The sequence below is a fragment of the Corythoichthys intestinalis genome, chromosome 4 (assembly GCF_030265065.1).
Source record: "Corythoichthys intestinalis isolate RoL2023-P3 chromosome 4, ASM3026506v1, whole genome shotgun sequence".
Taxonomy (NCBI): Eukaryota; Metazoa; Chordata; class Actinopteri; order Syngnathiformes; family Syngnathidae; genus Corythoichthys; species Corythoichthys intestinalis.
In genome coordinates this window covers 21,608,998-21,622,646 of record NC_080398.1, presented here as the reverse complement: position 1 = coordinate 21,622,646, position 13,649 = coordinate 21,608,998, and the positions used below count along the sequence as shown (strand labels likewise).

Below are 13,649 nucleotides of genomic sequence, written 5' to 3'. Positions count from 1 at the left end.
ACCCTAGTGACACGAGCTTCGCCCAAGTCCTACACAGAGAATGGAGACAGACACATATTGCACATGTACAGGAACTAAATTTGATAGTTGTCACATTAGTGTCGACTGGCCTCTGATCAGCACAAAACTGTAAAACGGGTTTAAATTGGAGCAATACCACATTTACCTGTCGCCTGTATGTTTTGTTGGGTTAGGGTTAGGTAGACAAGACATGGAAACCAATTTAAATTCAGAGCTTGTGTGAAACGTGATTGGGTGATCTCTGGCAAGTGAAATTATCAGGTAGTCCCACACTGGATTCAAGAAAAGCAGTAGGAGACGGTGGGAAAACTTTGGTAAGGTACACCTTGTCCCAAATGGAAAATATGCCACAGGGCATGAAGCCGTGGGTTGATGAAAAGTGTGTGCATGTAGGAGCTCCCCCGATAACAGTTCTATTTTGGAGGGACTTGAGCTGTAGAAGCATTTCTTCACTATCTGCCGTTTGCAGCCGAGAGGAGGTGAGAGGCAGGCCTGCATCCATTCCATTTGCAGTTTGTTCAAGCCCAGAATCAAAACGACAAAAGTAAAACACTCAGACACGCATCTGTGCTTTTTGAAGTGGAACTTGTTCCCGGGAAGCCTGTACAGACAAGCACAACCACCAATCTCTTAACATTGAGTGGCAGATGCCATACATTTCTATCCAACACTGAAGGTCATGTTTACCCTTTCTGGCAAATTACAGGGTGTGGGTAAAGGGTGGTTTTGGCAAGATGGGCTCAGGTCTAACGAAACAGCTGGTCGCCACTAAATAAGAGGGAGCGGGTGGATGGGTAAGCAGGGGTCAAGGCCCAAAAGGTTGTTTACAAGTGAGGTGGGCATAAAAATGGCTGGGTTGATGGGTAAAAACAAAATTATCAGTATCTTTCATCTGTAAACGACAGGTATGAGTCAGAATGTGGTGAGTGCAACTTTAACACATGAAATGGAAAAAGGTCACAGAGGCAAATCTACACCCACTCTTTTTGTTTGTAGTGAAAGATTAACACATTGCTGGTACAAAGTGATTATGTTTGGATCCATTTACATTGAAAACAATTCAAATAACTGTACTTGCTGCCCAAAACTAATGTACTGTACTCCAAAAACGCAAAAATAGTTGCCTTTCCAAAAGGGTTTCAAAACATTTCTGGCTACGTTTGGTCATTTGGCGCCCTCTGCAGGGTGTTTGGAATCACCAGGTTTTCTTTGTACTTTTAGCACGCAATACTCAAAACTGCGACGTGATTACCAACCTTATAGACCTGTCGCACACTTTGCTCCAGTGTTCAAAACCCAGCAATTGTCATTTCTATAAAGTGTAATTCATTGTATGCCCAGGTATCTGAAATGGATTGAAACTAAAACTTCAAATTTGGGACAATTGTTCATACATTGAAATGACAGTACTATATGTGTATACCAAAATTACATTTATTATATCCCACTCAAGATTTTCTCCAAATATATATGCTGCTAGTTGATGCTGGTGACAGCTGCAGTATTTTTATGTTCTACAGATGGCAGTCAAGTTGCAGTGTGTCAGTTTTTTTGCATGCATTACATTGCATCATTTTGACAGCTACTTCTGACCCTCTCTGAGAGGTAGAAAATGTCAATTACCTGTTAATAGAATGGTCTTTATTGTTATTGTATAGGGAATAAAACTTAAGTGGCTTCTCATTATTTGCATCAAAACAAATCAGCATCCAGCTGGTCAAGTTGCAAATTATCTTAATAAAGCAAAATGTTCAGACATGAAGTGAAAATGTAGCACTGTTTGCTTGTTTCTTATACAAGAGAGAAAAAAAACAGAACAGTAATTCATTTCTCCAAAAGATTTATTTAAACAGTTTTCTTGTTTGCAGCCGCAACCTGTTGGGAAGAGGAAAAAGCGTCAAGCATCTTTGTAATATGAAGCCTACAGCAGGAGGTGGTGGTTGTGCATGTTAAACATCACGTCTGCAAATTAAAATGCATTGACTTCCTGGGGGAAGTGCCTTAACGGCTTTATTCAGCTGATCAAATGAAGTCTCCCGGCTCTTTCACATTCTATTTACACGCATTTATCCCACTTGATGACCGAGCATAATAGTGCATTCCAAACAGAGAATGTTTGAAAACAATGCTACGAGATCTTGACTATTTACTGCCAAACGCAGTGTCTAGTGTGCTGACAGATGAGTGAAAAGGCACCACATAGTACAATACACATGGGGAGGTGGGGGCAAACACGTTTCCTGCCAATTTGTGTGGTGGGAAGGATGTGTGCGTGCTGCTCGTCTGCTTACTGCTCATTAGCATTGGTAAACAAGGAGAACGCGCCATAAGGACGTCTTGCCAAGCATGAAATTCCTTCCTAATGTTTACCCCCTTTACCCTTGGATTATTACACTGCCCCCTCCTGATTCTTGACAAGACCCAAGGGTTGTGTTTTGGGGAATGTAAGGTAGACACGCAACAACTCACTAGGCTGACAGGTAACATTTGTCCAAGGACAAGGGCTCTCATGATGGAGTTTGATTTGATCCAAGATGTGATGACTCCGATACTTTGAGAAAGTGGAGTATGACGTATCGCTAAACCGAAGATGCTATATTTAGCCGCTAAGGAGGCTGTTAAGAGGTTTTGGTCCACATTGACCTGACAAATCTAAATAGGTATGTCTTTAAGCGCCATTGACGATTGTAGACTTCCATTCGTTTTGCTCTTTTCATCCTGCTGTGAATTTAAATTAGTTCAGTAGATAACATCTAGTCTATTTGAGCTGGGAGGGTTGGCAGTGAATGAACATTTGTTCATTTGCTGCCAGACCTACCAGTTTAAATGGATTGGCTGTCTATTGCTGTCAATGGCAGCTCCTGAATTAAGATGGACACACAAGCACACTGATAGAAATTAGGAGTGGGAACCTCACGATACGATACGATTTGCGAAACAAAGCTTACGATAACGATCTGACGATACAACGATTATCGATACAGTGGTCAGTAATCATTCTAGGATATTCTACAAACAACTAATGGACAGAAAAACAAGCTTCTGCTGTGAATTGGAATGAGTTTATCACTAGTAGACGTCCAATCCATTTAAATTGGGAGGGTGGGCACACTCCCAGTTCAAATGGATTGAACGTCTATATGGCCGTCAGTGGCAGCCAATGCCAGGCAATGAGGTAATTTTGGTCCTTTCAAAGTCATTTACCTGTTGATGATTTTCAGTTACTTCCCATTTATTTTGAGTTACAGAACAGGATGTGACCTGGAAATCACCCAAATAAATAGGCAGTGACTCAAACTCAACAGGAAATGACCTGTAAATTCCCTTAAATGAACAACAAGTAACCTGTAAAATGCCATGAACATCAGACAGAATGACTGAATGCTCTGGTCTCGAATGAACGAATGCTCCCAGTCTAAATGGATTGGGCTTTGAACACCGTCAATGGCAGCCTTAGAGTTAACTGAGACACGATTATGGTGGAAGGTTTTGGTAGTAACTTGTTGGTTCCTTTTTTAAAATTATTTTTTAAAACATTGACACCTTTTTAAAACGATATCTCGATTCTTGGCAAGAGCATATCGATAACCTTTTGGGATACAAAGTATCACGATATATCACTATTTCGATATTTTGTCACACCCCTAGTGGATCATCAGTCTTTGAAACAGTCCTACAAATACAAAACGCCAATATTCAGATGAATGTACAATTGAAGCGCATTTCAGGTCAGTCAGGATTACCCAAATTATTTTGTTAAATGTCACAATACAGAATTTCTTCTAGGTCACATTTTCATATATTTCCTTTGAACTGCAAGACTTGGGTCAGATGTTTTGGGTAACCTTCAACATGCCGACGTAATTTTGGGTAATTTAATAAAACAAGAAAATATAATCTTTTCATCCTGCTTTGACTGTGTTGTTCGGCTATGTTCATTCCACTTTAAGAACGCAGTCAGTGTGCTTGCGTATGAAGTCACGTGGAACTCAAACAGAAGCCCAATGCTACAAGCAAACGTGATGGGAGCCTGGCTTAAGGGAGCTTCGACAAAATTTCACCCGACATTAACTCATTTGCTCCCAGAAACGTATAAATAGGTTCTATTTTAAATGCTTCATTGTCCCCAAAACGTATTTATACGTCTTTTGCGTTTTTTTTTTTTTTTAAACAAAAAGCATATACAGGCTGCCGCTCTATCTGAGAAACACAGAAGCTCCAAACCCATTTTAAAGCAATAAAACTGGCCACTGGAGGGCAGTAGCGCATAATGTAAGACCAGGCAACCCGATTCAACAGCAATGAACGGCTGGGCACCACGGCTGGAGCGCTGGCGGCATGATGCCAGGCGGCGCTCCGACCGAACAAAATAACCGGGAGGACGCCTGGGAGGCCAGGCGCTGGACGACCAAGCAAAACGAGAGGGACCCCCAGTGCAGCGGCTCGCCGAGCAGACCCCGCAGAAACGCAAAAATAATTCATCTTTGTGAGACAGACAACGATGAGGGAAAAGTTTACACGGCTGACGCGGCGACAAGGGCGTTATCTCGGCGACAAACCGTCATCTCTCAGTAGTCAGGTGTGAATAAATTGTTACTTTGCTATCAAAAGCTCTATTTGTCTGGTTGTTCATTGTATTTTGTAAAAGGATAACATTCAGATTTTTGGGATGTACAGTAACTAATGCAAAAAATAGATTTGTTAAAGTCAAAGTTATGTTTGAAATGTATGTGTTTACAAAAAGCTCATTTTCTCCGTTTTTTCATCAGAAATTAGAAAATGGCTCAAACTACGCTATTTTCTAATGCTGATTTCTAAAGAATAGAAAAAGGTATGAACTTTTTTTTCTGCTGAAAGAAGAGAGTAATCTTTCTTTTGGTGGGTTCCATGTTTATATAGAAATAGAACAGAATTTTCTGTGGGCCTTGCAAAATCAGTCAAAATCCAGAAAAACGGCCGGGAGCGAAGGGACTCTTGTGAAAATGGCTGGGAGTGAATGAGTTAAGTGGACCCTTGGCAGGCTTTGGTCTGGCTTTCACCCGCTTTCCTCCCTGGTTCTCACGATTTCAAAAGAGTGTGCTTTCAGTGCTTTCTACTGGTAGCCAGGCAACAGGCTAGCGCTAGCGGCTAACAGCAGCTACAAATAAACGTGATGAGTCTAATAGCGGCAACACTTGCCACCCGTCCTTTGAAATAACGAATCGTTCTGAATTAGGAATTAAAAGTTGCGTTCCGTATTAAATCAATACGGAATATATATGTAAATAGATACATTTCCATGCATTTTAGGAGTTTTGGGGATGTCACCTGTATGGCTTTGGGCGTGAGACCGGCGTCCCTTATTTCTGAAAGGTGGCAACCCTACTAGCGGCTCTAACCTTGTCGAAACGGCTGAATTTAATGAGTGGATTGGGCACGGACTGCATCTAACAATTAGTATGTCGCGTTATTTTGTATCTCTGCATGTGTGTGATCTCGTTGATATCTTTTATGATGGTACAGTAAATAAATTATAATCAACAGTGACCTTTTAATGGCCACAGCAATTTCTGTATGTGCTTGCCTTATTCTGTGTCTGTGTGGGGGTGCATGTATAAACACTTGTGTTGAGTAATCATGTAACAGAAGCCATTAACAATAAGTCGTGTTTGAAGTGTACTGTTCAAGCTGTAAGTCATTTGTGTTACAATGACATGTTTGCACAGTCGTCGTATTGATTTTTACAATTTTGTACATTGTTCAAGTCATAAAAGCGGTTATAAATGTTCATAAATCTTAATGTTTACAAGAATTTTTTTATACTTAATGTTTAGACTGCATGTGCAATTGTTAAATGTTAAATTGAAAGCTGGTAAATATATCAACGAGAAACGGTTAAATTGTATTTCATGCATTGATTCAGATTTTCAAATAAAAACAGTACGCTTGAGCGAACTTATCGTCATTTATCGTCATTAAGGTAAATCTGCTCAATTTACCGTGATATGTACTTAAGGCCATATCGCCCAGCCCTAATACAGGCCCAGGTGTAAAGATGCAACAATGCTCGGTTTTATATTGAACCGTTTGATATGCACTGTTCAATCCAATATGCAAAAACATCCCATCCAAGCGAAAACGCTCCCAAAATTAATTTCCGAATTTATATTTGTCGTCTCTCTCGCTAAAATGTCCGGCGGAGCTTCCACTTAAAAAAAACTAACTCTGCACTCTGCAGCTCGCAGCCCTCCTCCTCCACTCCTCCCCCTAACTGCCTGTAAGGTGGGAGCTGATGAGCACGAGGATCATTGCTCTTGAGGAAAGAAACTTGAGACGGCGGCTTGCCGGTTTCGAACGTCGTACAGATCCGTTGTTTGGCAGCATTTAGAGTGATCTGATATGCTATTCCCACTCGTTCATATTCAACAAAGATGGTCTTTACAGATACATACAACGAAGTCCGCCAATATATAGTGTCCTACTTGGCTGCTATGAATAACCTCGCATGGGGTTATCAATTATCGATTTATAATCGAATCGGAGCCCCTGAATCGTAATCAAATCGTTAGGTGCCCAAAGATTCCCACCACTAGTAAACATACCTGCTGAGAGCAGTCGCAATCAACAGTGTGCCACACCTCACTTTACGGTCAAAGATTGTTCTCAGCGTTTGTATACACAATTTCTTCAGGTCAGTAAGTAAGCACGTAAATATTATGCACTATAATCAGGGGTGCACATAATTTTTTTTGTCCAGGTTCTCAGAGGAGGACCTGGAGATGTGACTTGGTCCTCATTGAGCTTGAGAGCCGACCCGCCTGATGCGATAAATTTATGACAAGCTTTACTTAGAGCCAATTAACTTTAATTATATTAACAATTAATGCTTGATTAACATCAACTGGCACAACAAAATTGCCATTACTTTGAAGTGAAATGTAAAGAAATAAACATAAAAGCACCAATTCAAAATAAAGGGCATTATGCGGCTCCCACATTAACTCCAAGCCTTTTTAAAAGTGGGATGTCCTCCTAATAAGACCTCATTGAACGTGCATGTTTAGCTTTGTAAAATGCGAGCAAAAACACGTTTGTCAGTGCACGTCGCTGTTCATTACCTTTATTCCGCCACATGTCCATAGGGCGAGTGGTGTCCTGTTTGACATCGATAGTTTGCTTAATTGCCACATGCTCTCTGTTTTTTTCGTGCTTTTCAAAGTTTGGATGGCTGAAATTCTTTGACCCTACATAAAATGCGCTGCTCTTATCGGCGACATTGGGATTCTCACGGCACATTCTGTACCGCATTTCCGTGTGAGCATCATTTGCTTCTAGCCATGATACCTCCCGTAGCCACTTTTCAGCAAAAGTCCTTTTTTTTTCGGTAGCTCCGGTGATGTCTCTGTCGTCTGTCTGTCTTTTGACGGGGGTGGGGGAACACGGAAGTAATTACTCAGTGTGGCCTGCCTCTTCGACATTTTGAGAAGTTATTTTCTCGTGTCCGTCACAAATACATTGGTCAGCCATTGGTACACAAAAGCGTATGGAAGTCGTTGAGGGACAGCGCGTTTGTCTACGTCCAGTACGCATGCGCATGACCACTTATGTGCACCCCTGACTATAATGCATGTTTATATGAGGGCATTTCTATTTTTGCTTGTTCGCAAAAAAAAAAAAAAAAAAAAAAAAAAAAAAAAAAAAAAGACTTGTATTATTTTGTTTTAGAGCATTAAATGTATTGAATCTAATCGAAAACCGTGTCCCTCGTATGGAAAATCGTACCGAACCGTGACTATCGTTGCATCCTTACCCGGGTGTGCCATCAATTAACACACGTTATCAGTGAATCTACCAGGAGCCATGAAAACATCTCTGGACTTCATGTTTTTTGAAGAAATTGTTTTTTGTACATGTAAACTTTTGCCATAAAGAAAATATAAAATACTGGAAAAAAAAAATATTTCTTATCCTTAAATTCTTATTGTGGTATTTAAAAAAAATAATGTCTGTATTCCTGACTGACCAGAAACAAGCGAGGTTTGGTCCGATTTCACTTCAGACAATGAGAAAAAAATGCATAAATAAATAAAATGTATGTTTTTGCAGTGTATGTAAATTTCTGGCTCCAACTGTAAGCTACCTCAGGGAGGCTCATTTTTAGTTCACAAAGGAAGTGGTTGCTCACCTGGCCGGCAATTCTATCCAGGTCTCTGGTTCCCTGGGAGGTTAGTCTGCGACCACTGGAGGAGAAAGAAAAACAAATAAGATCAAAATGCTAACAATATCAATCTTAAACAATTTACCTAAGACGCTGAAGCACAAATGTAGACTAATGAGCTGCCAATTAGCCATACAAAAAACAGTAAGACAGAGGCTACAACAGATTGAGAATTTGAGACACTAACCCACTGGGGTCCCTCTCAATCATCTTGAGTGCCTCAAGGGCCTGCAGCACTTTGCGGGCTACGTTCTTGGATCCGACACTGTAGTGAGCTGGACACACGCCGTTCCTATTGCGACCTCCATAGATTTTGGTCATAGAGCCCACACCAGCTCCTCCACGAAGGTATAGGTGGCGAACTGTGGAGGCTGGTGAGCAGAGGGAAAAATATATTACACATATATATGGTGGAAAACACTCAGGTGACTTGAAGTTCTGCTCTGACACCCCCAATTTGGCCAACTTTCAAAATTGTCTGATATGCATGTGCGATACATCATTGGAAAGCTTAAAATCTCAATTTTCTGGGGGAAGAAAATTTTTGAACAGGAGGGCATTTAAAAAAAATGTATACTGCGAAACCCTATCTGGAGGTGAGAGCATGAAAGAGCAGAATTTAAGAAGCCATGACTAACGAGATATCGCGTACTAACCTTGTTTCGATCCAAAAACTATGTAGCATGTACAACTGAGTGTCAAGACAGTTGTGAATGGCCACAGCTGGATTTTTGGGGGATTTTATGGATGAGACATGGTAATACAACAAGGGTCGCGATGCAGAGATCGCAGACATCAAGGAGTGGTCGAGATTTTCTTTTTCATATATTTACCCTTTTAAACTTTTTTTTCTTCAATTTTTCTTTGCTTTGATTGATTATTTATCATCTAACATATCAGAGAAAATGTGACAGTAACAAAAAAATATATATAATTAAGCGATAGTTATGACAACATCCAATCAGAAAATTTGCTATTAACCGGACATCCAGATCCAGCAACAACAGAAGAATGTGTGATGTACTCCACCTACCAGCTCTGATGTAGAACCAGTTCTCATCACAGGGAGCCAACTCCTTATGTTTGCCCAGCTTGACAAGGTCAACCCAGTCAGGCACTTTCAGCTTTCCTGACCTAGGGGAAAAACAAATATAACCACAACATATTAATGTACAAAGTTAATTCTTCACATCAACATTGGTGATGTGAACTGTTGACGACCTCGCCCCCTCTGATTTTGAGTTACATGGACCAAATAGCAATAGCGTACCGCACGAATGCCATTTTTAGACCGCAAAGCTACGTGAGATCAACATCGTAAACCGGAAGGGGGTCACCATAGAAGCACGCTCGCATACAACCCATGCAAGTACCGCTTGTTTTCTGCCGGTAATCTTCCAAAAAAGAACAAGCCGAGTAAACACTGCTGCTATGAAACACATAAACGCCTCTAGACATTATGACCGTCCACATATAAAGGATGTTTTCTTCATATGTTTCCCCGAGTCAAAAACTCAGAGGGGGGAAAAATGTGAACAATGGATCAACTTGTGCGGATGCCCAAAAGACCAGTTTAACGCCAGCTAGGTGAAGCCATTCACTTACATATGCAGTAAACATTTTGTTAGGGGACCATGGTCCTATAGATGACAATCCCGATCCATTGCCTGCCACGAAGAGGTAACCCATTTTGATATTTTTACTTTTATTTTTGGCTAGGCATTTTGTCGTGCAGCTTCTCTTTGACAATGACCCGGAAAAAAATTAAAATTTTATTACTGTAATCACAGCAGTCATGTAGGCCTATTTTTCTAAAATACAGATATTTAAATTAGCCATGTTTGGCCTCAACCTTTTTGTAGCAAGCCTGTTCATACCTACAGGTAGGGTCTAGATTTAACAGCTTTACCTTTTCTGTTGTAAAAATATCTTAGTAAGGGGGAAGTGTAAATAAATTAATAGAATTAAGATTTGTTATTAATGAAAAAATTAAAAGTGTTCGATGGCTGTCACCGAGTTGCATTTGCGATCGCTTAACAAAAATAGCAATATATATTACCCCCAAGAACGGTCGTAGAGAGACGCAAGACAAAAAGAGGATATAAAATATAAGAAATACGGGGCATATGGTGGTAAAAGATAGCTTGATGAAAGGAGACTGTCAGTGGCGTAAGGCAATGCTCACAAGAAAAAGGTATGAACAAAAAAAGCTACCTTTGGATCAGGTGGGCACTTCTTCCAGTCTTTTCAGCCCTCGCACTCAAGCCATCTCCTTAACTAAACATTTGTAATTTCTTCCACATCTGTACCAGTGAATATGGCACCAGGGACATAATTTTCAGACAGAATTGGTAGTAAACATCTCGTTCCTACACTATTGACATGCATCTTGCATGAGGGACAAATGCGAGTTTGACCCCCCAAGCAATAGTTGCCAACATATTAACGAGCAAAGGAGACGCGTTACGTGCCGTACGCTATTCTCGCAGTCGGACATCCGGGCATTAATGACGTCACTAGCCACAACAAAGTGTCGCCATATTGAAATGGGGGCAAAACACGAGTCACGAGCAGTTGCTCTGTCGTGAATTGTAGTACAAACGCATTGGACTTTTGTCTTATTTGGGGTCTTTGTTTTCCGTCGGAATGACTAACAGTTGCAAAGTTGTGGGTTGTAACACAAGGAAGAATTCGGAGCCGCATTTGAAGTTCTTCATTCATCCTCGTGAGAAGAAAAGGACAAGCAAATGGCTGAAAGCAACTGATCGAGGAACAGTAAAAAGACTGCTCGGTGGACCATTCTCGCCAGTGGGAAGCTAAATCCAGGCACATTTACGTTTGCAGCCGACATTACTGGTGAGTAAACTTTAACCGATTTTTTTTGTTGTTGCCCCAATTAGCAGCTAGGATTCAATAGGCTAGGCAGTGGTTATTATTAACGTAACCGACAACTCGCAAAGCGTTATTTTTCTTTTACCCTGAACTGCTCTGATTGGTCAATCAGTATATTATTGGCCTGGTGGGAATTGGTTATTTTGCTGTGACGTGACTCGTGCACTGCGTTCTTGCCTCGTGACACCCCATTTATTTGTACTACCACGGTTCACGGCTAAATAATGCTTGGAGGCGAATTACCGGTTACGGCAGAAATAATGACTCCTATATACTACCAGTTTTCTTTGTTCCACACAGTACATATTCCACGTAATTGATAAAGGTCAACTTACTGGGTGACTTTATGAGTAGTTGTAGATGTTTCCGAACTCCACTACAGGCAATTCCTTTGGAATGTTTATACAGCCATCAGCTGCGACTTTGTATGGGCAGATTTGCAAACCAATACATGCTAATTTTAAGTTGTATCGTCTCCTCGTGCGTGTCGCCAGTGACTCGTGACAATAATAAGTCATGTTTAAGATGTTTTTATGAAAAAAAGACGCAAACATAGCTGAAATATAATAATTTCAGACGTTTGTCTACGGATGTTTACCTCTGCGTGCCCCCATCTCAAATGGCGACACGCTGCTATGCGAAATGACGTCATTGTGACATCACACCGACTGTGAGAATTGTAGCTGAACTACAAGTAGAAATGAGGGAACAGTGTTTTTCTTACAAATGCAGTGATTTTTCGCGAGCATGTTTTGTGAACAAGTATTTTGGCTGCAGTTCATATGCGGGTGTATTTATGAACTGACCTTCTACTGTAACCCATGAAATTGGTAATAAGTTAACAGCCCAAATTGCAAGACTAATTAAACAGTCATAGGAATTTTTGCCTCGCTTCAGGCATCGCTTACTTCTTCAGGAAGGCAGCCAGGGCTGTGACGAACTCCTGCTGGTTGACGTCTTTTACCGTGACACCTGGCATCTTAAAAAGGAGAAAAAAAGACTTTAAGGAACCAATTCAAAGACATGCGTGGGCAAGGCGTTTGACAGTATATCAACTACAGCTAACAATTCCAAGTAGACGCTCATGCTTCCGTTATATACTCATTTGGTATAAATTTACTCGTAGGCTATAGCTAATTCCTCTTACAATGATTACATACTAGTAGAATAGAACGCAAAGCCTAGATGTGAAAGGTAGTCATGCCGGCGTTATCTCACATTATGCTCACAGTTAGCCAAGCTATTACTTTCAATGGCACGACACTAAATTTAAAGCGCCGCGAAACGATACTGCCCATTTCCTCCGACCACACTCGGCATAGCGATCTCATACACCCAAACATACACATTGAAACAAGTACGGGGATACGACTTTATTCAAACACAGAGAAGGGCTAGTAGGCCACAACGAGGCGGCATGGGAGCAGCCATTACTGCCAAAGCGACAGCAGAGCGATGCACTCCAACTACAAACCTCTTCAAGTCAATTACGCTTATGGTTGCCATGATAAACACTGAGGTTTAAAAATAATTGCGTATTTCGGAAGTCCATATGCAAGCTATGACGCTTACAGACGTTATATTTGAATACAATAACCGTGTTGTAATCAGAAAATAAGACGCGCGCTTACCTTGCTTGTGCACAGCGAAGGGAAAGAGGGTGGAAAGGGGTTTACCACGCGTGATAACACGGGCAAATCTCGCCAAATCACGCGAGAACATCGCAAAGTTGAAGTCAGGATGAGATGCACAGACAGACGTGGATTTGATTAAATTTCGTTAACAATTGATATTAAAGGAATACCTTTTGAAAATTGCAATTGAAGTTAAAATATTTAGCACATTCAAATATACATAATTTGGAAACTGGTTCTTGGACTATTCTCAGGTGCTGAAAAGGTTGGAGGGAACAATGAACGGTTAAATTTTTAAAGAATAATTATTGAGGTGCACAATGATAAAGGTTAAAGTTATACAGTATCTTTTACTGCAATTTGTCGTTTAAGTCTTTAAACAGGGATACTGGTATCTTTCTTAGCACTGGTTAAGTCCAAATTTAGAACCAAATGATTTAAATCAAATGAACCTGTAAAGATGCAATGAATAAATAATTATTACGACCCCCCCCCCCCCCCCCCCAAAAAATCAAAGTTTACCAATTTCTCATAATCAGATAACTCCCCTTTTCTCAATGAATGGTATAATATTATGCTATTCTAAGCGTTCAGAAATCCCAGAACTCATTCTTATGCCCTAAAGAATGGTTTAAAAAATATAACCCATTATTTTATTTGCAAACAAAACAGGTAACTATGGCTACTTCCCCTTGGAGACAAAAACCATCAATACCTAATATAATAAATCATTCAGATAAATAAATCTAAAACGTCATTAAAATCTGAACTATTTCTGATATCAATATCTAGACTGTTAGCCATTTAGAGCGACAGAGATAGATAAATAAATAAATAAATACATGTAACTGTCACTTTATGCTTAGCTATTATGAGCTTTTAGCTTAGCTTTACAGCACACAGTA

The 13,649-nt window shown here is 40.4% G+C and overlaps 1 protein-coding gene across 1 annotated transcript; it reads right to left on the bottom strand.

Moving 5' to 3' along the window:
• Positions 1-1,844: 1,844 nt before the first annotated feature.
• rps19 (ribosomal protein S19) lies at positions 1,845-12,821 on the bottom strand. Its single transcript, XM_057835209.1, has 6 exons — positions 12,742-12,821; positions 12,019-12,089; positions 9,252-9,352; positions 8,406-8,589; positions 8,186-8,240; positions 1,845-1,896 (listed from the first exon to the last, which is right to left on the bottom strand). Exons 2-6 carry the CDS (start codon positions 12,087-12,089, stop codon positions 1,867-1,869), a joined length of 441 nt encoding a protein of 146 aa, XP_057691192.1. The 5' UTR covers positions 12,742-12,821; the 3' UTR covers positions 1,845-1,866.
• Between the last annotated feature and the right edge of the window lie 828 nt (positions 12,822-13,649).